At 36.8% G+C, this 25164-nt stretch overlaps 1 protein-coding gene and 1 non-coding gene across 3 annotated transcripts in view; one reads left to right on the forward strand and one right to left on the reverse strand.

The window, feature by feature from the left end:
- LOC109433003 (beta-alanyl-dopamine/carcinine hydrolase) overlaps positions 1 to 25164 on the forward strand; it is a 93726-nt gene that overhangs the window by 35630 nt on the left and 32932 nt on the right. For both annotated transcript variants that reach the window (XM_062845196.1, XM_062845197.1), the window contains exon 2: positions 639 to 741. In XM_062845196.1, coding sequence (XP_062701180.1) covers positions 639 to 741 — 103 coding nt within the window. The remainder of the gene's footprint in view (positions 1 to 638; positions 742 to 25164) is intronic.
- Positions 9117 to 9188, reverse strand: Trnaa-agc (transfer RNA alanine (anticodon AGC)). Its single transcript has one exon. It is a non-coding gene; the product is annotated as a tRNA-Ala (tRNA).

Raw genomic sequence — 25164 nt, forward strand, 5'->3', positions numbered from 1 at the left:
GAAGCGTCTAAAACTGCAGCAAAAAAAAAGGCTTGCTCGCCCAACACGGCACATAACGTCGGGTCGTTACATTTTATACCCTTAGCGCCTAGCTAGTAGTGAGTGGTAGCGGTCGTCATCGGCGTGGTAGCCGTAGCACCTGGCACAGAGCACTGAACAGTGTGGTACCTGCTGAGTAGTTCCTCGCGGCTCGCGGGTGGTTCGGTCGTCCCATCGTCATCATAATCATCGTCATCGCGGCGCGGCGCGGCGCGGGCTTTTTCCTTCTTTCTATTTTAGTTACTAATAGGTATAAAGCGGTTAGACGGAGCACTTTTTAGGCTTAGTCGTGTTGCAATTCCTGATCGAGGCGGAACTATCTGTGAAACCGATTTTCCTCAGTGCGGGTGGTGTGACATATTGAACGTGGAATCGAACAGTGACACAGTGGGGTGATTGCTTTTGGAGGAACATACTTGAAGAGAATTCTTGGAAAAGTGATTGTAGAATAAATATTCTAATAACTGAAGATTTACTCGTGAAAAGTTATTAAGGATATTATAACTCCATTTCAAAATCGACAAAACTGCGATACTAAAGCAACAGTGTGTTTAACCGTGAATACTAACCTGAAAATTTTGATTTCGTGAATCCATCAGTGAATCAAGCAAAATGTCTCCATCGATCAAAAACATCCCAAGGCGTCAGGCCATCCCGATCCTGTATACCCGCGGAACCCATTACGACGTTGGATACGATGTGGTGAGTAGAACCCGCATTATTGTGTTATTTTATTTAGTGGATACCTCTGATTTATTAAAAAAAATAAACCATAAGGTAGATAACTTTTCATCCAAACAAATAAATTGTAGGTAGTTCGAAAAAGGTTTGAAGCTAAACGGTGTTCAGAATATCAACACTACACAACCGGAATGCTTCTTATAAATTGCAACAAAATTGTAGCAATTGAGATTGATGATTTTGTTCTTGGGATTGTTTAATTTTAATAAAAATTTGTTATATTTTCGTACAATGTTTGTTGCAAACTTTGTTATGTTCTTTTAACATATTTGTAATCAGCTTCATTAGTTCATGCAAATAAATGCGATTGTTTGTAACGATTTATAACAAAATATGTCATATTTTTTGTAATCGTACGTATCAAAATGAAATTTGTTAAGTTAGATTCTGTCTTTAGTATCTTGAATTGTTTTACGTTATTTCGATCATTTGAGTATGTAATTTTATATCCCTTTTGCAAAAAAGTGAAATCTCCATACAAATGGCTCAACTTTGGCTCTCCAGAACACTTAGATTCCCCAACAAAACAACAATTATGTTTTCTCTTTTGAAAGAGCTAGGTAATTTTCCAATTGTTGTACGGCTAAAAACTCGCCTATTGTTGCACACTCCATGTTATTCTTAAGAGGTGTGCAACAATTGGCGAATTTTTAGCCATGCAACAATAAGAAAATTACCCTACTCCTTTTCTTTTGATTTCTAGCTTTAACTACCTAGATAAATCGGAAATAAAAAATATGCGACAGATAAAACTTTTTCATGTTTTACGGTTTTTGTCCACTTTTTGTTTTCCTTGTTGTGGAAAATCTCACAGGCAACGTAAAAAAAAGTTTGATTGCACAAAAACAATAATTAGTAATGACTGAATTATTGAAACAGTTTAGATCACTGAAAACAAAGTCTAAACAGATGAAAAAATGCAAAAGGGGCTGTCCATATACCACGTGGACAACTTGGAGGGGGGAGGGGGTTCAAGTAAAGTCCACGCTTGTCCGCGGAGAGGGGGTGGGGGTTCGTCAAATGTCCACGTGGACAAAATTGACATAAGAGTAAAGAAACAAAGATTTACAAACGTAACAAATTATGTCGCATTATTGATGAGATATTCTTCAATAACAGTTCTTGACATTTTATTTTATTATACATTGTTTTTTAGTTGGACGTGGCTTCTCCAAGGAAAAAAAATCATGGTATTGACTCATCGACTAATTTGTTTTAAAAAATTGTGACAACTTCTAATTACTTACTTTTTTATCGAGGAATAATCCGAAGATTTTAAATGGAGTGTACACCATGCAAATTTTGGTGTTTCAGTCAGAAATTTTTTATTAAACTTTTGTATGGATTTCTCGAAGTTTCAAATCAAATTTTGTAAACTACTTCGATGTTCTAAATACATGTGAAGACTAGCAGGCTTATCTCAAACACTTTTTTGGAGCTTCCTTTAAAATTAGAGATGTTTCTATAGGATATTGAGGTCTAAATCTCAGCAATATAATTTAGTTCCAGCTATACTTTAAGCATTTTTTGAAAAGTTGCTGTAATTTTTGTTTTTGTAAGATACTGAGAAATATGATCTTATTTCATCAAAAATTTAAGAAAAAATACTTTGTCTTAACAAAACAAAACATTTTAACACCGTCTCCAACTAGAGATTGCACAGACTGAGCAATCTCTAACATTAGGCGATGGACATATGGACATCACACGAAACACCCAATGATCCAGTGGGGAATTTTCCGTTTTTCACCAACTGTAGCGAGATTGGATTTTACGAAAAAAAATTATCGACTGGAGCGGGAATCGAACCCACACTCCAATAAACATAAAGCTCAATTGAAAACAATGTTGAAAACTTGTAGCTATTTATTTTGTGCATCTTTGAGAAAAACTTAAAAAAGAAGTCACTCAAAAAGTTTTCTTACTGTAATTTTATATTTGAAGCAATGTTTACGAAGAAAAAAGAAAACATTATTAAAAAAAACGTTTTAAATTAACTTTTTCGTTTATTTTAGATTTATAAAAAAAAAACATTTTTTCGTATGTCCACGTGGACATTGGGGGAGGGGGGTAGGGGCCAATGAAAAGTCCACGCTTGTCCACCGGGAGGGGGTAGGGGGTCAAAAACCATGAATTTTCTGTCCACGTTGTATATGGACGGCCAAAGCAAGCTTCAAACAACAGTGCATTTTATTATTCTGTTCTTGCTCACTTGTAATAAACCTCAAATAAGAAGACCAGGTGTGCTGGTTTTGTTTACGAAGAATTTTGTGCGCTCGAAATCGTGAGTAGGTGCCAAAGTCGGCCATTGTGGCGGCCATTTTGGGATTCTAACAAGTCTGTCCTTAAGCTTCGTAGCATAAGAACTGTTCAATGCGGTAGTTATCCAAACTTTATAAACGACTTGTGCAGAAATATCTTTGGTTTATTTTGCGCCGACGAATTACTTAATACTGATCCGACCTGGCCATGTGATAACTCGTATTAGTTATGTCACAGATAACAGACGTTCACGCTAACATACAAAATACCGTCATTTCAATAAAGAAACCAAACTGCCACCATTTAGAGATGGCGCAACGATCGCGTTCACATAGCGCTTGAGTGCAAATGACAAACGCAAATAATCTCTGTGAGATTGCAATTACTTCAGCTATTCGTGTATGGATGGAAGCATGCTTAAGCAGTGAGAAACGTATTTGGTTTTTAGAGTTTTTAGACAGGTTTTGAGTTAAATGTAATTTTAGGATAAACATCTGTTATCTGTGGTATAAGTTTGTAACGTCATGAAAAATCAACATATTTGAATTTTATACAAATGCAAAGAAAAAGTTCCGTGGAAAAGATTAAACCTTTCCGGTTTGGACGGCTTCTGTAGTAGACAAACATAGTTCTATACAGTGTAGGGAATACTCACTTGCAAAAGGTTATACTCACTTGCTATTATCTCAGTTTAGAAGCATGCTATCAAAAAACGATGTTTGAAGGACTTTTACATTGTAATTTTATCTAAAAGTGAGTAATGATTTTACTCACCTTGTGCTCACGGCTCTCTCACGACTGCATGTGGGACTCTTACTTTATATGGAAAATTATAGATAACACTAGAATGTAAATGTCCTTCATACACCGTTTTTTGGTAGCATGCATCTGAATTGAGATAGATAGTTCTTGAAAGTGAGTATTCCCAACACTGGTTGTACATTCAAAACGATTTCCTTTTCGTTGTGTAGAAGCTCTTTTGTTAAGATATTATTCTGAAATTGCGTATCATTAGAGCCCGTTCATAAACTACATTTTGATAATTTTTGGTTTACTTTATAAAAAGTTACAGCTTGTTGAATATTTTCCAGATAATTAATAAAATTGGCATGCTTTTGAAAAACTTGCAACTGGCGCCGTGGTGAAGAACAAAATAAAATCAAACGGCTATTAAACTGAAAGTCCTTTGATCTATCAACCAACTTTATCGAAGCAACCATCTTTCTAATGAATCAGGATTTTAAGATAAACGAAATAAAAAATGTGTATGTCCTCTAGTGCCTCTTTGTGGTGGGATTTAAAAACATACGGCCTGTAATTTGTAATATCGAACAATCTCTTTGAATAATCAGGATCTTGAAATATATGGGATAGAAATATCGTCACAGGTATCACAGGAATCACAAACAAACAGACGTTACACTAATGAAATTGTAACTCCTATATCTCAGGACCCTGATTACTTAATGTGTTAATATCTTCGGCAAAGTTGTTTGGCTTGTCAAAGGCCTTTGTATACAATTTTGCAAAAGTAAGGTTTGGGGCCATTTATGCAGGGGGACCTATGTTGGGCACTTGCTGCTATAACTCAGTCAATTTTTAACCGATTGATTTGATAGATTTTTAGGACACGATCAGATACGTATAGAATCTAGCCATGTTCAAAAATTCAAGTCAATCGGTTTGAAATTGAAAAAGTTTTACTAGCATGTGCCCTAAATAACCCAAGTAACAATGAATGCTGAACAGTGAGAGTATTAGCTGAACAACAGCTGGTTAATGGTGTCAATGGCTGAACACAATGACAGCTGCATACACTAGTTTACAGCATTTTTGAACTCGGTAAGCTGATGATCATTTTTGGTGTAGAATCATGCCCTGAGTTCAAAAACGCGAAAGAAAAAAAAATACAGTAGAGCGGAAATTTTTTCGACTTTCCATACAAGGTTGATGAATTGAAATCGATTTTTGTTCTATTTTTAAGCAAAGTCGCTCACTTCAAGCATCTCATTCTCCGTAATCAATGCTCCGATTGAGCTGAAATTTTTACTGTAACTCGCCTACATATGATATGTCAAATAAACGTCGAGAAAGAATTTTTAAGTTGGTTTTTCTTATTGAAAAAAATATATTTCTTCAAAAAAAATTGGGAATTTTGCTAAAATTTAAGAAGATCGTCTCTAAAACTCGCCAATATCTTAAATTTCATCAATCTGACGTAAAACCTGTATTCAGATGATCGAATGGTATTGTATTCAGCTTTTAATTTATGGAAAAAGATTCAAAATTGGTTGAACAAAACGCAATATATTTGATTTTTAGTAAATTATACATTTTGAAAAGTTGCTAAACTCGATATTGAGCTAAAACTCAAAAACTGTTCTACTTAAAAAAATTTGAAGGTCGGTTTCGAAATCAGCACTAAATTGTGCTTCAAAAATTTTGGTCGTTGACAGAAGTTCACGACTTTCGTTTTATTTTGTAAACTTGTGATATTGGTTTGAAGTATGGCTTGTTCAACCTTTTCAATCAGCAATACTGAATATCAAGTTGAATAAAATATTATTCATCTGGGTAACCAGCTTTAAAACATACACCAACATGAAGAATTAATCATCTGTTGTTCAACCTTTAATCAAATAATTTTGGACAGCTGACCCAAGCATGGTATTCGTGAAGTTCACATAGCTTCTTCAGTCTCAATACATACTTAATTCAACTTATGTTCTTGACTATTCAGACACAACAAGTAATGCTGTTGTTTTCGAGGGTATGAATACAATTATGTGTGGTGTAGGTGCTAAGGTTAGTGACTATGAATTAGGAGGTCCGAGCTAAAATTCCCAGTTTTCCTACAGATTAATTTATACATTCCTAAACACTTATTGGCTGTGTTAGTGTAGACTAGACTAGACTTGACTAGATTAATTTATACATTCCTAAACATCTCTTCTGGAAATAGACGCAGCTAATGTTGAAAATAGACTCACGAAAATTCTACACAATATTATCGAATTCAATTGATTACTGATTAGTGCGTATTAAGACTTAAACCAGCCTTCTAATGAACCTCAAATCAGCTGAAGGTTCATTAAAATCAGATATTTAGGAGCTGAATACTTTAGGATTGTACCTCTTGTGCTCAGCTTTTGTTCAAATGAAGGCTTATTTAAAATAGTTGGAGAAGAGTTTGTACAACATCAAATTGTTACCTGGGAAGTCCCCCTGCCCAAAAGGTCCCAGACCCTATGCTAACTTGAATTATTATCGAGAAAATATTCAAGTTGTAACTTTTTATAAAGAGCACAAAAAACCTCACAGTCGCCACAGCATCCTATAAATAGTTTCCTTACGAATATCGTTTTGTATCTGATTCTGGATCTTCAGTTAGCCTAGTGGTTAAGGCTATAGATTGCCAATCCGGAGACGGCGGGCTCGATTCCCGTTCCGGTCGGAAAAATTTTCTCCACTCCCTGGGCATAGTGTATCATTGTACTTGCCTCACAATATACAATGTCATGCAATGGCAGGCAAAGAAAGCCATTCAAATAATAACTGTGGAAGTGTTCAAAGAACACTAAGTTGAAGCGAGGCAGGCCAAGTCCCAGTTGGGACGTAGAGCCATAAAGAAGAAGAAGAAGAAGGTTAAATAAAAACGATCCCAGGAAATATTTGTTTATAAAAAAATACTTTGTATAAAATTATTCTTTGTATATAGCGTGAATGGATATTAAGGCTATAAGTTTATTATGATTTTGTGAACTATATTTGTCAAAAGTTTAGTGTCCTTCGATGAACATCATTTTGTTTCGTGTGGAAATACCACCCAACTAACATTTATTGCGAATGTAAACGTCAACAAAGCGTCCTTAATACGGCTTGATGCTGAGTTACTGTGTTGTACATATGGACGGAAGCTTCTATGCAAGCCCTATACCAATGAATCTGGCGAACTTAATCAGCTTGTACATGCTGTGCGATCAGCTTCTATGCCACCTAGTCATAGCTCTTTTCTCGGCTCCTATGTAACCACTAACTGAATAACATCTTGAGAAGGCGCTTTTTCAGCCTTTTCGCAGCTGTTAAATAATAGTTTTACGGCATCGCCAAATTGAACGATTAAATATAATTAGGTTATGGATACCGTGATGCAATACATGTGTAACTGGAATTATCATTTTTAAAATTGAATAATTAAAGTACTTGCCGCTACTTGGAATCGAACTCCCGATCTCCGTATCCACTGGTCCCGATGATGTCCTCGCTGCCACACTGCTATATATAAATAACATAGAAAATAGCCCGTTTTGTTTTACTCTAGACAAGGCTTCATAATTGTGCCACAAGAAACCTTACCCAACTTCATCTTGCTGCAAAAGCTTGTGAAACGTCAAACGCAATAATGTTTACATTGAACAAGCTGTGTGGTTGCGCCAACAGATTCTTCTTCCCAGCTTCTAGCTGAAAGAGTGTTCTTTAAACGGCTACGAAGCGCTGCTGTTTTGTGTTTTGGCAACATTACAAAACGTACTGTATAAATGCAGCTGTTGTAGTGGTTGGGACTCTTACTCGATTTGCACATCTTCCGGCAAATCTTCCGGCATTGAATTAAAATGCAATAAAAGCAACCCAAATAATTTCACAGCACATGCATGGATAGCTGTAAAGAATTTGTGTAGTAGCTATATATCCCGCTTAAAGTTTGTTTGACAATAAATGTTTATATCCGACAAGCCGTGTTGGTAAACCAACAGTTTCTTTATTACAGCTTCTAGCCGTCATGAAATCGCATAACGGCCTTTAAAGCGCTGCTGGTTTGGGGATTTGTCAGTATAATGAATTTTACTGTATAGTAGCAACTGTTTTGTTAGTGGGGACTCCTATTCGATGTGTTCAAGTTTTCACATCTTCCGGGAAATCTCCCGGAGTTGGAATAGGGTGGAGTAAAGGCAGCCCCAGTGACAAGTAATGGATTTCTGAAAACCGAGTTTGGTAGCTGTATGGTGCTTGTTTTGCAGTCGTGTATTAGCTTATGATTTATATTTGACTAGCTTTCCTTTTATTCAGCGTTGACTGCTTTTACTCGATGGTTACACAACAGAAAGCAAATGACTGAAGCTTATAGCGCTGAAAATGTTAGTTGGGCAGCCCGTAAGCTGTAAAATTTACAAGTGTCGACGACGGTCGTTTGTTTGTGCAGAAGAAAATGGCATAAAATTCACAATCATATCAAAATTTCATCTGAAAGAAATTAAAAGTGCATTTTTCCTATTTTTTACAAAATGCAATAAATAAGCATCATTTGCTTCTTACAACATTTTTGTCTAGGTCAAACCGTTTTTGATCTGCAACCGGTTGATAGTGTACCGATTCTAAAGTTCGCAGGCTTTAGTGCAACTCTCATTGTCGTTAAACTTGGTAGGTTCATAGTTCTTCGAAAATAATTAGACCCGTATTTTATTATTTTGTTATTAGGGTAACCCATTTTCAGATAGGGTGGTCCCAAAAATCAAGGTTTTAAAAAACCTTTTTTTTTCAAAAAATCATAAATTTTGAACCAGTTGACCGATTTTAAACTTAAAAAAAAAATCGCGTTAAGTACTGTTCCTTTGAATTCCACTAAGAATTTGCATCCTTTGACAGATACGTATTTCGACCTCAACTGTAAGGTCGAAATACGTATCTGTCAGAGGATGCAAATTCTTAGTGGAATTCAAAGGAACAGTACTTAACGCGATTTTCTTTTTATTTACAGATATTCCCCTAACAAGCTCAGGTTAATCATCATCTTTTTTTTTTGTTTGAAAGCTATTGAATGGTATTTTTAGGGGAAATACGATGAAGGGGCCAAATTGTGCAATTATTTTAGTTTGTTCACGTTACCTCGCTTTTATGTTTTTATCAGAAAATTCAGGAAATTTGGCGTAGCATATCAAAAACCAGAGATGTATGACTCACTTGAAGTGCAAATTTTCGGTAATACCAATCCGTGTGGTCAAATTATGAAATTCAAATAACTCAACGTACATATGTACAGATGGGTAAATTATTGGTTAAATTGGGAAAAAAATCCACAGCTCAGGTGAGATTTGAACTCACGACCCTTATTCGCTAGACAAGTGCTTTACCAACTAAGCTACCGAGCCAATTAATGACCCGGCAACTTAGTTGTCATAAGGTTCAGTTCTAATCTCATCGATCTATATCATCTTCCCCTAAACCGCAAATATAACCATCTCTGTTGTACATATGTACGAAGAGCGAAAGCGATTTGTTTATTGTTTGAAACTGTTTGCCTATCGTGGATTTTTTCCCAATTCAACCTGTGGATTTTTTCCCAATTTAACCAATAATTTACCCATCTGTACATATCAAGGATGGGAACACTCACTTGCAAAGAGTTACACTCACTTGCTATTTACTCGGCTCAGAAGCGTGTAATCAAGAAACGATGTTTAGACGACTTCTGCCTTGTGGTTTTGTCTAAAACTTTGCCGAATAGGGTAGGGGTCGCACACGCATACCGAAGTCGTGAGGGAGCTGCAGAGGCAACTCTCCACGAGTTGAATGTAAATTACACTCACCTCGTGGAGAGTCGCTTTCACAGCTCTGTCACGCATTTGGGACTCGTGTGCGACCTCTACTCTATTCGACAAAATTTTAAACAAAACCACAAGGCAGAAGTCGTCCATACATCGTTTCTTGATTGCACGCTTCTGAGCTGAGAAAATAGCAAGTGAGTGTAATTCTTTGAAAGTGAGTGTTCCCATCCCTGTACATATGTACGTTGAGTTATTTGAATTTCATAATTTGACCACACGGATTGGTATTACCGAAAATTTGTACTTCAAGTGAGTCGTTTTCGAGCATCTACCTCTACGTAGTTACCCGTCGTATCAAATAGAATGCGAACGACGCGTTTGATCGCCTTCCAGGTAGCATTGTTCTTCCTCTACAAGTGGTTGAGGAAGCGTTGCCTGTACGATAGGCAAACAGTTTCAAACAATAAACAAATCGCTTTCGCTCTTCGTACATATGTACAACAGAGATGGTTATATTTGCGGTTTAGGGGAAGATGATATAGATCGATGAGATTAGAATTGAACCTTATGACAACTAAGTTGCCGGGTCATTAATTGGCTCGGTAGCTTAGTTGGTAAAGCACTTGTCTAGCGAATAAGGGTCGTGAGTTCAAATCTCACCTGAGCTGTGGATTTTTTTCCCAATTTAACCAATAATTTACCCATCTGTACATATGTACGTTGAGTTATTTGAATTTCAGAGATGTATGTTTTTTAGTTTTTGAAATATGATTTTTTGAATATAGAGAGTCATATATTTTAATACTAGCTGCTCTAAAATTGCCAGATATTGTAAATTCTTATAAAACTTTGCCTTGTATTGCTTTTTTGGGTGATTCCTGATGTTTCTGGTATCCATAGTTTTATAAGGATTCAAAATATAAAAAAAAATGTTTTGTATGAGAAAATTTGGCCTTTTATTTGCTTGGTTAGAAAAAAATATGGTCAAAATTCACGGGGCAACCGCTAGAATCGTGCCTTTGGATGAGAAGAACAATCTGTGTAAATTTCAGCTCAATCAGTTTAAAACTTGTGGTCCCTCCCTTTCCCAACATATGATGAGATATGTATGTGGGGTAAATATGTGTGGTTGTTTAATTTGTGATAGAGTATTCTTACCTTTATGATTAAATTTGACCAGCATTAATTCGTACACGAAATTTACCTTAATTTCTGAAATAAAATGTTAATTAGCATTAATAATTCAAATATAACACATACATAAAAAAGTATACCAAACTTTGATCTTGAAATGTACATAACTGTCTGATTACTTTAGACAGGAAAATAAGTAGCAAGATCGAAATTTGATGTAGTACAGGTATTCTTCGATATAACGTACCCTCGATATAGCGAATTCGATATAACGTACATTTTGCTTCGATATAACGTACAACATTGAACATTATTATTTTTTCCCACGAATAACCCTTAGATAAACTACGAAATCACTCAAATCAGTGTTTTGTTGCAGCATCAGTCTTGTTACCCAGAATTAGCGCAATTTAGGGAAAAATTTAGTGTACGTTATATCGAAGCAAAATGTACGTTATATCGAAGCACAAAAAACGAAATGACTTTTTCGTCAAAATTCAAGTTTTTCATTATTGGTTTTGTGAATTTCACCGAAATCATTATTTTGGATTAATTTCACGTCGAATACCTACATCAATACTAGCATAAAAATATTAAATTTTTCTCTGCTTCGATATAACGTACACTTCGATATAACGTACAAAGAGAAAACTTTTTTGTACGTTATATCGAAGAGTACCTTACACCGCAACGCACTATTGCAAGGTGATCTACCCACGTTACGGGACGACTTTGTAGAAGAACATATTGTGATAAAACTTCATTTAGCTACGGTTTCTGCCAACGAAAACAGGATAAGGACATCTGACCCCCCCCCCCCCCCCTCCGTCTTCTCACGGTTGTTACATGCAGCACGTGTTTGTCGTTCGAAACTTGCGCGCTACATCATAAGCGGCTGTGTAATGTGGGCTTCAATAGAGTAGTGAACGTATTTTGGCCCGGGCAGGTATTTTAGCCCACATTGGGAATTTTATTATATTTATCACATAACAATATAGCAAAGCCAGGATAATCAAGGGCGGCTTGGTTCGATGCTTCGTTCGACAGATTTGTACCTCTAAAGTTTGTATGTAAAATTGCAATGGGATTTCTTGATGTTTAACCTTAACGCATTGCTGACGCCAATCAGTATTGACATTTGGGACTAAAATGACTTAGTACTTTTAATGAAAATCAGAACGAAAATTGACGCGTAAGTACATTTAAGGCGAAACTGGATGCATTTCCTCATTTTTTTTTGGTTTTTGATTTTTTATACAATAACGAAGCAATATTTTCAAAATCGGATTTCGTGAACATGTTGAGTATGGATCAAGGTATCGTCTGATTTTTTTAGTGGTGGAAAATGTTTTTCGTTTTTGCAGGCACCATTTTTTTGTTAAATTTTATTCAAAAATGGTTTCTGCAAAAACGAAAAACATTTTCTACCACAAAAAAAAAAAATCAGAAGATACCTTGATCCATACTCAACATGTGCACGAAAACCGATTTTGAAAATATTGCTTCGTAATTTAATAAAAAATCAAAAACCAAAAAGTGAGGAAATGCTTACAGTTTCGCCTTAACAGCAATTATTTAAATAGGGTATCGCGCCACTTGGGCGGTGGCTTCTATATTCGTCTGTTTTCCACTGTAACTCAGTCAATTTTGAACCAATTAACTTTAAATGTTGTACACGGGTAGATTCTATACCTATCTCACCACATTCCAAAAGTTGTTTCAATTGGTTTAAATTTGACTGAGTTATAGTGGAAAACAGACGAATATAGAAGCCACCGCCCAAGTGGCGCGATTCCCTAATGGAATTACCTTTTTCATGATCTTCAAAATGTCCAACCTTCAAACTACACTATTGAAAAATAAAGCAACAACTGATATGGCAGAACTGAACAACATAAAACAAAATACTTTACTCGAAGTTTGGAAATTCACGACAAATAGCGGACAACATGAAAAGAACCTTATAAATTACATGGACATTACTACCGTCTACCCTCGTTGGTTTGACCGCATCGAATCTAAACATATTGAACACAAAAAAAACTACATTCCCACTTTCCACCGTAACTTTTCGGGTCAGTTTGCAACATTGGCATTAGCGTTAAGCGAGTCGCTCAAATTCCTCCAATGATCGAGAACTGTCCTGGCCACGTCCTTGCGACTGCTAAGGGATAGGAAAGGAAAGTTAGTTGGACACCTAAGAAAGATGAAAACAGCTCTACGATCTCTCCGGCCTAGGTGTCACGGGAATTTGAGTGTTGTTTGTGGTAAACTCCAAAGGATACGTTTGGTAAACGTTCAGGCGCACAAAATATTATTTGATTATGCTTAGACAGCTAGCTGCCTGCATAATTCATCTGGTTTGTTTTTCCATCTTGATCACTCCAGGACAGAGTGGCCGAAAATCTGGAATATAAAATGGTGTAACATCTTCCATTGAATAAGCTATTTGTGATATGCTTGCAACGGTTATATACCTTACGATAATTCCTGCATCACATGATAAACCTACCTGAATCCTCCCGAAACAAGAAGATTATCATCAGTAAGCGCTTAACACACAAACAAAAACACAGAAAAAAAAACTACATCAAATCTTGATCCTGGAACGTTCCTACAGGAGCCTGGCTACATTTGTTAGGAAAATGGCAAGATCAAAATTTAATGTGGCAGATCTTACGCTGTAACGTACCATTCCAAGGTGATCTACCCATGTTACTGAAGACCTTCCGAGTCAGTTTGCAACAGTTAATAAATAAATAAATTATTACCAATAAAACTACACTCTTCAATAGAGCAAAGACTAAAACTGATATGGCAGAACAGATCAACAAAACACAATTGACTCTCACTTTAGACATCTACGTTAAATAACTGACAAATTGACAAGAATCTAACAAACTTGCAAAAAAGGGGAAATTTTTATTAAAATTATTTTTGTTTAACCCTTTAATACCCAACACCGCCTTTAGACGGGGTAAGGATTTTTTGTAATTTTTGTTTCGTGGAAAATAATTTTTATTATATTTTTGGCTGATATTTAGGACTGTTATGTATGTCTCAAAATGGTTTTTGGTGTATTTTAAAGCTTATTTACATTTTTTTTTTCAAAAGAAGCCATTGTTTGTTTTGTTCAAGTGTGCCGGTGGAATTTCTGAAGATGACCGAAAAATAAAAGTAGATGGAAACGTAGGGGCAAATTATGAGTTTAATTGAACATCACCGAAAAACACCAATCAAAAGCGAACAAGATAAAGTAAGCGGTGATCAAAGCCATATCATGATAACAAAAACTTCACAGTTTGTAGCTAAAACACCCTAGCCAAAAATACCCTTAAAGCGATGATTTTCGTGTTTCGTTAGAATTTCCGTCGATGGAATCCCTTATTAAATATCCAAATTAACGACTAGCAAGTTCATTGACTGCATACAATCAAGTTGATCTGGGGTAACTTTTTGCATTTCGTTGCATGATGATTCCACTTAGTTTGCCTGATGTCATTTACCTGTATGAATGGAACCGGGTAGTGATTATTAGTAATAAGTTAGTCATAACTGGTCCATTCATCTGTGCTAAAGCTTTTGCATCAACAATGTATTGGATTTTTGATGGAAAAGTCCGTATGAATAAAACTGAGCAGATAATAATGTTATCAGTCGGTAAAAGACCCTAATCATCGCAACAATACGCATTTTTGCTTCTTTGAAAGCGTTATTGTCACATGTCGCAATGGCAATTATTCTACACTTATAAATAGCAATATTCAAAAGTCAACGACAAGTGACATTCGTGACATTTAGCAGCACTGATAAGGAAATGGACAAAGGTAGACATAAAAGCTTGATATTAAAGCCCCTCCTGAGCATTTTGCACATATTTGTCGAACTCGTGATTTATTGACATGTTTCTTTAAACCATGACTTAGTAATGCCAAGGACACCGTTTAGAAATGATAGTTCTTCTAACTCTGTCTAATTTTGATCAAAACGTTCCGTGCAATATAGGTGTTCCTTAATCGTATGCACCTGTCTGGCTGAATTGGTGCGGTTAGCCTAATTAATCGAACATGCATTAGTGGCGAGACATCCGTATCACCGCGCGCAGAGCTGTCGATGTGCTTCGGCGAGGCGGTGGTGCGGTGGATCGATCAGCGCAGGGATCGTCGTGTGCATGACAGTAGTTTGACACATTTCCCATGGGAAAACTGTCAAAAACGCAATCCTCGACGGAACGGACGCTATTTATGTGTTCCAGGATTAAGAAGTTCGACCGAAATCTCATTCTGCCCAGCAGCTTCTTAAAGAACTTTTTATCCACATCCAGTGTTGATGCTTCCACCAGTGCTTAAACAATGGAATTTCTGCTTTTGGGTACACCTTCATTGTTGCCATTCAAAAAATGTTACTTTTTTCGTATTGTCTATCAACAAATTTCCTTTCCAGTTATTGCACATGAGAGACACTAACGCAGTCTATGACCGCGCACCATTGACAGTTTTATAAAAACCACCGCATATCATTCCAATTGGTTGTATAGTGGCTATCGCTTCTTATTCCCATGCAGAAGGTGCCTTTCCTCCTACTTTGTATCTTTTTATATACATCATTCCTCCTCTCCACACTATAACTCATGCATATGCATATGTTCATAGAGATCGCTAGAACAAAAACGGGTTGAAAAAGCCGTTTCCCTCCCTTCCAACTTTCACAGCACAGTGTCAATCTATCATATAACGCCTACTAGTTATGCAATCAAGCGAACTGTGCCGAATTGTCTTCAGAGTAATAAATACATTAATACACCACACCAATGTGTGAAACCCATTGCCAACCATATCCCACCAACACTCCGACATCCGTATGAATTTGTGCAGCCGCAGATGTATATTCGGTCTGCTGTGCATACAAACGATTGCAATCATCATTTCCTTTCCCTTCCCTACATTGACTTGCAACCTGACGTGGCGGGCGCCATTGGTGCCTAACAAATAGAAAATTACAAACTCTCATACACTGAAGATACCTGCTTAGTCTCCGTCAGATATGTCATTGATTCCTTGTGTGAGTGTAGCTGGTCTGGCAATACTGGAGTAGCATCCACGGGCGGTCAATCAAGCTCAAGCTTAAGCTGATGTCTTTCAGGAAATTTCCTTTTCCACATGAAAAACACTAACGCAGTTTAAGACCGCGCACCATTGACGGTTACATAAATCCACCGCATATCGTTCCAATTCATGCTTTCCTGCGCTTATCACACTCTCTTCGAGCTGCCGTGGATCCCTTTCTCTTCTGCTCTTGCCATCCCGTACCGCTTTTTGTTGAACCGGGTACCTGTAACTAGCATTCGACCAATGGCATCATTCTTCTCATTCGTCACTCGTTAGTCAAAAATGACCCTAATGCCAAGGAGGGATAAACTAGCCCGTCGGTTTCTTCTATCCTCTTGTCTAGCTTCTGTTGGTACTGAACAGCAGCCACTCCAGGCTGTAATGAATCAAAAATCAAATTTAAATCTTAAGAAAAACTTACTAACGCTTGGAATTCGCAGTGATAAATTGCCAAACAAATCCATCCCAAGACTTTCGGTTTTACCACAATCGTAACGAAACCTCAACTTTCCGGATAATCCCCCAACCATGTTTATCGTTCGGTTAGCATCACCACCTTTTCAATTAACATCATCAGCCATCAGGACAACATATTATGGCAAGCGCAAATTACTGCTTTTACGCCGCTGCGTGCTTTCGTTCCAACTGGTTGGGTTTGTCCAAATATACCGTTTTGCTTCCTCAAATGGGTCAACAAATGAATTCCCCGGGCAGTGAGGAAAAAACTCATTAAAAATATTTATAACCTACGACAACTAGCACTATTCATTTCGACAACTGGATCATTTTTCACATGCTGCATAAATTAACAACAAAACTGATTTGGCAAACATACAACAATATAAGCGATGTGTAGCGAGGTAGTGATGAAGCTTTGACAGTTAAATCTGGATCGATCGGTGGTGTGATTATAAATGATAGCCTTAGTTTTGATATTATGTGTGAAGCTGATTTCATCCGCTACTATGGACATTATGGAAGTATTTTATAAGTACCGTAAAATGGGGTATCTTTGATAATGCGGGTAACTTTAATAGTGCGACAGGCACCGTATAGTTTATCTTATAACTATGATTCCTTCAACCAGTTAAGAAAAATGCAAACGTAGATCAATACTATACATATGAAAGTTCATCTTACACGTATTTTCATTAAAACCTAGTTTATATACAACTTTTTCGAGAATAATTAAAAAAAATAATTTAACATTTAATGTCGATATTTTTTCATTTGTCAACCTCTTCAAACAATCTGCTATACGACATCGTTTCCACTTTTTTTTTTAATGAATAGACTCTTATTCTCGATAGATTCATCACAGCAGATTCCAAATCTGACCTTGAATCTCTTAACGAAGTGTGTTTTTACGATATGGAAGCAATTTTGTAAATTGGAACAAAAATCTCCATACATCGATAAACGCCTAAAAGTATGCAATGCCCTTGTAATTTCATGTAGATAAATCTGTGTTGTTCAAAATTTGTTAATAAAACATTCAAAAACTACCCAAAAAAAGAGAAAACTCACCATGAATATCATATATAGATGTAGCGTTAAACATATATGCCACACGATATACACATGCAAAATGGTCATTGGCAGAGGAAGCTCTCAGTTAATAACTGTGGAAGTGCTCATAGAACACTAAGCTGAGAAGCAGGCTTTATCCCAGTGAGGACGTTACGCCAAGAAGAGAGAGAGAGACGTAAAATTTAGTAAAAAATCGATGTTTTACCCTTCTTACACCCATAAGAAGGGTATAAATATCGCTCGAAAACCCGACTTTCGATCCGAGGCCCGGAGGGCCGAGTCTCATACACCAATGAACTCAGCTCGACGAACTGAGCAAATGTATGTGTGTGTGTGTGTGTGTGTGTGTGTGTGTGTGTGTGTGTGTGTGTGTGTGTGTGTGTGTGTGTGTGTGTGTGTGTGTGTGTGTGTGCGTTACAAAAAAAGTCACGCACGTTTCTCAGCCGTCTGTCAACCGATTTGAGTTCTCCTGGCACCAAATGAAAGCTACAGCATCCTAGTAGATCACCCAGAAATTTTATTTCGATTGGACATTTGGTTACAGAGATATCTTTCGAAAAGTACTTAGGATTTATACAACTAAAATTTTTGAGATTTTTGACCAATTGTATAACAATAAATATCTTAGCCGTCTGTCAACCGATTTCAGTTATCCTGGCACCAAATGAAAGCTACAACATTCTAGTAGAATCCTATACAATTTCATTAGGATTGGACATTTGATTACCGAGATATCTTTTAAAGAGTACTTGGGAGTAATACAGGTTAAGTTTTTGAGGGATTTTGGACCAAGGGTACCATAATAAATATCTCAGCTGTCTGTCAACCGATTTGGGTTCTCTAAGCACCAAATGAAAGCTACAATATCCTTGTATAAGGCCCTGAAATTTTATTTCTATTCGACATTTGATTACTGAGATATCTTACGAAGAGTATTTCAATAAATTCTTTTTTTTTATTAATCTATTCACTTACTTGTTATCTTGCATTAGTTTTTGACCAGTCTATGGGAAATTATTTTTCAATCAATAATGCTGACAAAGTGTATTGTTGTTTTCAATAAAATTATAAATAACAAATTACAAATACACAGGTATTTTATGAAAACTAACAATATGTTAAATGAAAGCTTCGAATTTATATATTGTGGGAAAAATGCAAGAACCGGACAGCGAAAATAACTAGCTAATGCCAAAACTGATTAACTTAGTAGATATATCATTTTTGTCCTTTTTGCACCATAACCATGAATACCAAGTACTTCAGAGCTAATTAAATCGACTGATTAAGAGATAATAGACAAAGTATATCTCGCTGATTTTCTTATCCATTTGTTAATCGATTCAAGATCTTTTGGCAGTTAACAAAAGATACAATATTCCAGAATATGTAAGCTATTTTTTTAAAATTTCACACAAGATTCTAAAAGGTGTCTGGCATTTCTAGTAGTTTAGTCCATGGTCCATGATGCTATTTTGGAAACCAATTCACTAGATGCCAAATCCACAATATTAGAACTTTTGGTCCATCACACAAAATAAATATGTTGAATACAAATTGTTGCGATAGCATTTCGCGACTGTATTTTTGCGTATACAAACCGCTAAGTGGGAACCAAGTTTCTATAGTGGTCTAGAATAAGAATGAGAATAAGGAGAAGAAAGTAGTTCTGTGAAAACGTATGCCACTAGAAGTCACATCACTAGGTGGCGAGAATAAATTAGAATAACAAATTATTTCCAAAATTATAGTGTATAATGTAAGTAGAAACATGTAACATTTGAGCAATGAAGTTGGATATTAATGAAGTGCCATTAAATCAGTCTGCGGCAGATGAATTAATAAATAATTTGTTTTAGCTTTAGCTTATCCACAAATCTGGAAAGTTTTGATTTGCTGAAAGAATTTCAGCCCATGACCATTCGCTCTACCCTTCGGCAACACAAATAATACAACAATAGTTTTTATAAGTGTAAGAAGGGTTCTGTTCACCATAGGTGGATTAAATCGGGTTTTTATACAAAAAATCTATCTGATATATTCCATATGGCTTCTCTTATCATGTTCATACTCATAAGATTTCAACCTGTGATTATTTTTCAAGATTTGATGTGTTTTTCAGGGCATTATCAAAGTTACCCCAAAGTGAAAATCTGATTCTTGCTCGTATGAAAAACTAAAAGCCACCTAAAATATTTAAGATTATAGAATCTTTCAATTGCAATTGATAACTGATACCCCAGTACTTGTTTTAAAAATATAAAACTAGGAAAAATACCGTTACATGGAAAAGTATTGAGAAAATTCGCTGAAAAACTATCAAAGTTACCCCGTTTTACGGTACTTCGACACTTTGGCGAGGCTTATTTTGTAAAATCCATCCGGGACAGGGGAGCGACACTCGTTTTCTCAAGTCGAAATAGCAACTCCGGTACAACCCGCAAAACTTTTCTTGGTTTAGCTGATTTTGGAAAATTTCGGCTTGGGATAGTTAGTGTCGCATCCCCAGATCCCAGATATTTCTAAATGGAAAATAATTTTTTTGGTCACAATAAGCAATCGCCAAACTGTTTGAAATCGTCATCATGGACCCGCTATTCGCTCACTGCAAACCGTATATTAGCTCCAACCAACATGGTTTCATGCCGGGTCGCTCTACGGCCACCAATCTGTTGTGCCTCACCTCGCATATCATCGAGAGCAAGTCGAAGCGCGTTCAAACAGACGCTATCTACACCGACCTGACTGCAGCATTTGACAAATTGCACCATCGTATTGCTGTAGCTAAACTAGATCGGCTGGGAGTCCATGGCTCCCTGCTGCAATGGTTTCAATCTTACCTCACTGGTCGGCGCCTGTCCGTCGTTATAGGTGATTAGTCCTCCTCATTTGCCGCAACATCTGGTATCCCACAAGGTAGCCACTTAGGACCTCTGATCTTTTTGATCTATTTCAATGATGTAAACTTGGTGATCGAAGGACCGCGATTATCCTTTGCGGATGATCTTAAACTGTACCTTCGTGTTCGCTCAATTGAAGACTGCTATTTCCTTCAACGACAGGTGGATGCATTTGCTGAATGGTGTACCTTAAATCGAATGGAAGTCAACCCGTCTGAGTGCTCGGCGATCTCGTTCTCGAACAAAAAACGGCCTATACTGTTCAATTATAATTAGTCAGGTACCCAAATTGAACGTGTTAGTCATATCAAAGACCTTGGTGTAGTGTGGCTTCGTGGTCATGCGGCTAAGGTCACCAAGCCTTTAGTCGCATCGTGCTAAGGAGCGCGGGTTCGATTCCCGCCGCAGCTGTCAGGAAAAGTTTTCGGCTGTGCCACTGGGCGTTGCATGCTAGTCCGTTGTCTAGTGTCGTGCTTCCTTCAAAGAGCAAATAGCTCACTGGAAGCATTAAACGTGTCCGTGTCTTTTTTAAAAAGCTTCGAGTGTACTGGGATTCATATTCAGTACTGCCAAAGAGTACACGGACGTCTATTGCCTTAAATCATTGTACTGTGCCCTATCTCGATCCATACTAGAGTACTGCTCGGTTGTTTGGAACCCGTTCTACAATAATGGGGTCGGAAGGATCGAGTCCGTTCAACGACGGTTTTTGCGGTACGCTCTTCGACGTTTGCCTTGGAACAATCCATATCCTTTACCAAGTTATGAAAGCCGCTGTCAGCTAATCCACTTGGAACCACTGTCGACCCGTAGAGATACTGCCAGGGCTTTACTGGTATCCGATATTCTGCAGGGACGCAATGAATGTCCCGCTCTCCTAGGTCAAATAGACATCAATGTCCAACCTCGTGCTCTTCGCAACAACTACATGCTGCGGCTGCCTTTAAACCGGGCGAACTACAGCATGTTCGGGAGTGTCAATGGGCTCCAGCGTAATTTCAACAGAGTTTCTTCACTGTTTGATTTTAACGTGTCTCGTCAAATTCTTCGTCGGAGATTCAGTCTGTTTTTTTTTCAAGGTCTACTTAGTGTTTATTCCGTATGCTGCTTTTTGTTTTTGTAGGTGTATTTTTGATTATGATTTGTATTGTATTAATTGACTATCCATTGTTAGTATGTAAGTTTTAGATGTGACTGTAAATTTTGTACTTGAAATCTTAGAATTAAGTAACATCATTGGGGCTTAAACACAGCCTGTTGATTAGACAAATGACAAATAAGCAAGCTTTGCGAAAATGAGCGATTCCGGGTAATATTTAGGGGTAGCGCAAAGACGTAGGTGGATTTTTTAAACTTTTTTTTAGACTAAATCGATGATTCTTTAACCCTGAAGGACGAAATTTGACCTCAAAACTGCGATACTTCTACTAGAAAATTTGAAAGAAAAATAATGTGTAAGAGAAAACTATGAACGACGTGGAGTAGACGTTCGATAACTGCAATATGTTTACGTTTAACTTAGCGAACGAAATTCGATAACTGCAACGACTGACACATATGTCAACGATGTTAACTTCATCCGACTGTACATTTAGGCTAAAATTGGCTCTGACGGCAGCAAAAATGCACTCACTCCAATGGGAAATCCCATTTGTATCTGTCATCGTGTGCGTGAAGAAGTATAAACAAACGTGTTTTGTCTCGTTTTTTCTCACGTTTGCCATACGACTCCCGCCAGGCGGCAGCACTGCGGCGCTGCCAAGGCCTATGGCGCTCCTCTTAGGTGACATTCATAAACTACGTCATAATTTGTAAGAAATGTGATTTTGGAAAAGTTAATGATTTTTGCAAATGCATTTAAAAAGATTTAACTATATTTTTTTTGTCAAAAATTTATGTTGCCAATATCGGGAAAAAATGTTGTTAAAATCGGTAAGAAAATGTTGCCAAAAACGGGTGTTACCAAAATCGAGAGTAGACAAAAACGGGTGTTGCCAAAATCGGTAAGGGACTGTATTACGAAAAGTTCGTGGACTGATCTGCTTGCTGCCGTAATATAAGCTGTCAATCAATACTCTTTTAATTAGCATACAAAATGCAGTTCAAAAACCTTTGACTGTTATGTAGCATTTCAAATGCACAATTTGTTTTGGTTTCTAAGCATCTTAAATGATATTTTAAAGCCACAAAACTGCTTGAAAAGTAGTGTTTTGCTGCTATGTCTGAAGAACAGAATTTATTTTTCCGTATTTGTGTTCCATCGTCGCGTCAATGTAAACTGTAATCGACGTCTGATGAAGTTATTTTAAGTATAGCGCATTTAGTTCACCACTGGACTATCGCACTAGTTTTCACGAGTGCGAAAACGCTAATAAAACTGCGCGATTGCATCAAATCAACTCGGTGTCTTCAGAGCACTTGTTCACCATAGATTGAAGAAATAGTGCGCCGAAGACATCAACATCTGCAAACGCGCACTTTTATTTACGTTTTCGCACTTATGAAGTCCCAGTTCGCAGTCCAGTGGTGAACTAAATGCGGTATAGAAAAAATAACAATTATTCATACCAAACATAACATAGTACCGTAAACTGGGGTGTAGTTGATCAGTGGGGTGAACCTGATCACTCAAATACCCAGGGATATAGACTTTCAAGGAAGCAACAATTATATTTTAGCCATTCGTAATCCAATGACGAAACATTAAAATGAAATGGCAACTTCCTTGAAAGTCGATATCCGTGGGAAATTGGGTGATCAAGTTCACCCCACTGATCAACTACACCCCAGTTTACGGTATGGGGAAAAGGAAGTTTTTGAACGTTTCTGTGTTCATTCTCATCTTTCTCGTTCAACTTCAAACAGACATCCAAAGCGAAATAGTGCCACCTAGGCAGGAATGGAACCCAATCCTTAAAAATTTAGAATAGAACAAAATATCAGCGCGCTTCTCATTTTCAATTTTAATTTCTCTTGTAGCGCGCAGCAGCTACTCCTCCAACACATAATCAAAATCGCACAGATAAATTATTTAATTTTCAAACACAATAAAAATTTCTGTATCGATAATAAAAGATGTTTCTCGATTGGTAAGAGTAATTTTTACTGGAATATTTGATCAAGAACCACCATTACGGGTCTTCTCAATACATTTTTTTTTTGTTTCAAATTTCTCAACTACACCAGTAGCAACAAACGTTAAGCAAATGAATGTCTTAATTACTGCTTACTGCATTCGTTTTTATGGTATGACAAGCTTTGTCATCTGAAGGATCAAATGAGCTGAAAAAATAATTTTTTTTAGATTAAATGCGTTCAGGAAAGCTAAGAAACTATGTGGTAGTTCTTATGTTCCGTAGAAAACCTTAAAAAAAAGAAACTTGATCTCCGAAAAAATGTTTTGGAAATGCCTTTATCGATTTTTCCCAAATTTTGATCAAGGCATTCCTTAGACGTTAGACAACTTGTTGAGAAAGCGAATGTGATAAACATTTAGATAATTTTTGGTATTTAGTGATAAATAATGTTGAAATAATTAAGAAACACCTTTGTGCAAATGCAAATTGAAAAATAAGGTTATTTGTTAGAGAACTCGACTGCTCTTTAAAATATCAAGACAGTTGAAAGGAAATATAAAAATATGGAGTACAATATGACATACTCTGAAAGAAATTGGTAAAAATCATTAGAACCGTTAATTTAATTCAATAAACAAAGTGTATTTATAATTTCTGAAACAGTCTATATATACGGCTCAATGGCATTGAATGATAAGCTGTGAAGGCGCATACAGTGCTGAATTAATGCTAAATAAAGTGCTAGTTGGATACCTGGGAAATATGTAGCGTTTACTTCTACGACTATATGGGCCTTGGGTTCTGATTTTTTTTTTTAATTTTAAGCTCACCGTTCATTTTTTTATGGACAGAAACTAAGTAATAAAACGTTTGAAATAGGAGCGGACCTGGTGTGATGGTTAGAACACTTGACTTTCACGCCGAGGACCTGGGATCGAATTTCACTCCCGACAAACTCACAAAATGTGAGTTCTTCCTGCGGAAGGGAAGCAAAGCGTGGGTCTCGAGATGAATTAGCCTAGGGCTAAAAATCTCGTTAATACAGATAAAAAACAAACATTTGAAATAATTTGGTGTTTAAGTTTTTTTATTGCTTTTATAAATATGTTAAAAAAATATGGCAATGACTGTGAAATTAAACGGAAACACTTTCCCGGAAAACGATTTTTATTATAACTTGTTTCCCGCGTTTGTTATTTAACGTAAGTCCCGTTCCTTCCTACCTCCATTTTGGAAAATCAAAGTCAAAGATTAAATTAACATGGACGTCTCGCTCTATGTTACAGTCATGATAGTGTTTTGTTGATAGTCATGATAAATCTTTTTGATAAGATTTTTTGACTATTATTATAATTATTATAATTATTATAATTATTATAATTATAACGACTGTCAGATTGGGTAATTTACGTTTGTTGATTTTTGCATGTAATTCGTCGAAATCCCCTGAATGATATTCTTCAGAAAATTATGGGTAAATCAACTTCGAGAATTCAATTGAACTTGCATCATTAGAGCTAACAGTTTCGGATCGTATGGCCGAGCTAGTTGTCCATAAATCAGGCAAAATGGAGAGATTCAGTCAATCCTTTACCGGTAGTAAACTGTTCGATGCAAAATATAAACAGTGACATGAGTGCGGCTAGATTGGGAAGAATCCTTGCCGGGAGTGAGTTGTCAAACGCAAAAAAAGAGAAAACAGTGAGTGCTCGCCGGGAGTAAGCTATTCTACGCAAAAAGGAAGCAGAGGGGCGTGGGTGCGACTACTTTCGGGGGATTCCTTGCCGGGAGAACATTGTGCGACGCGGATATTAAATAGTGAGTGGAAAGT

Source organism: Aedes albopictus, chromosome 1 (assembly GCF_035046485.1).
Source record: "Aedes albopictus strain Foshan chromosome 1, AalbF5, whole genome shotgun sequence".
NCBI classification, from domain to species: domain Eukaryota; kingdom Metazoa; phylum Arthropoda; class Insecta; order Diptera; family Culicidae; genus Aedes; species Aedes albopictus.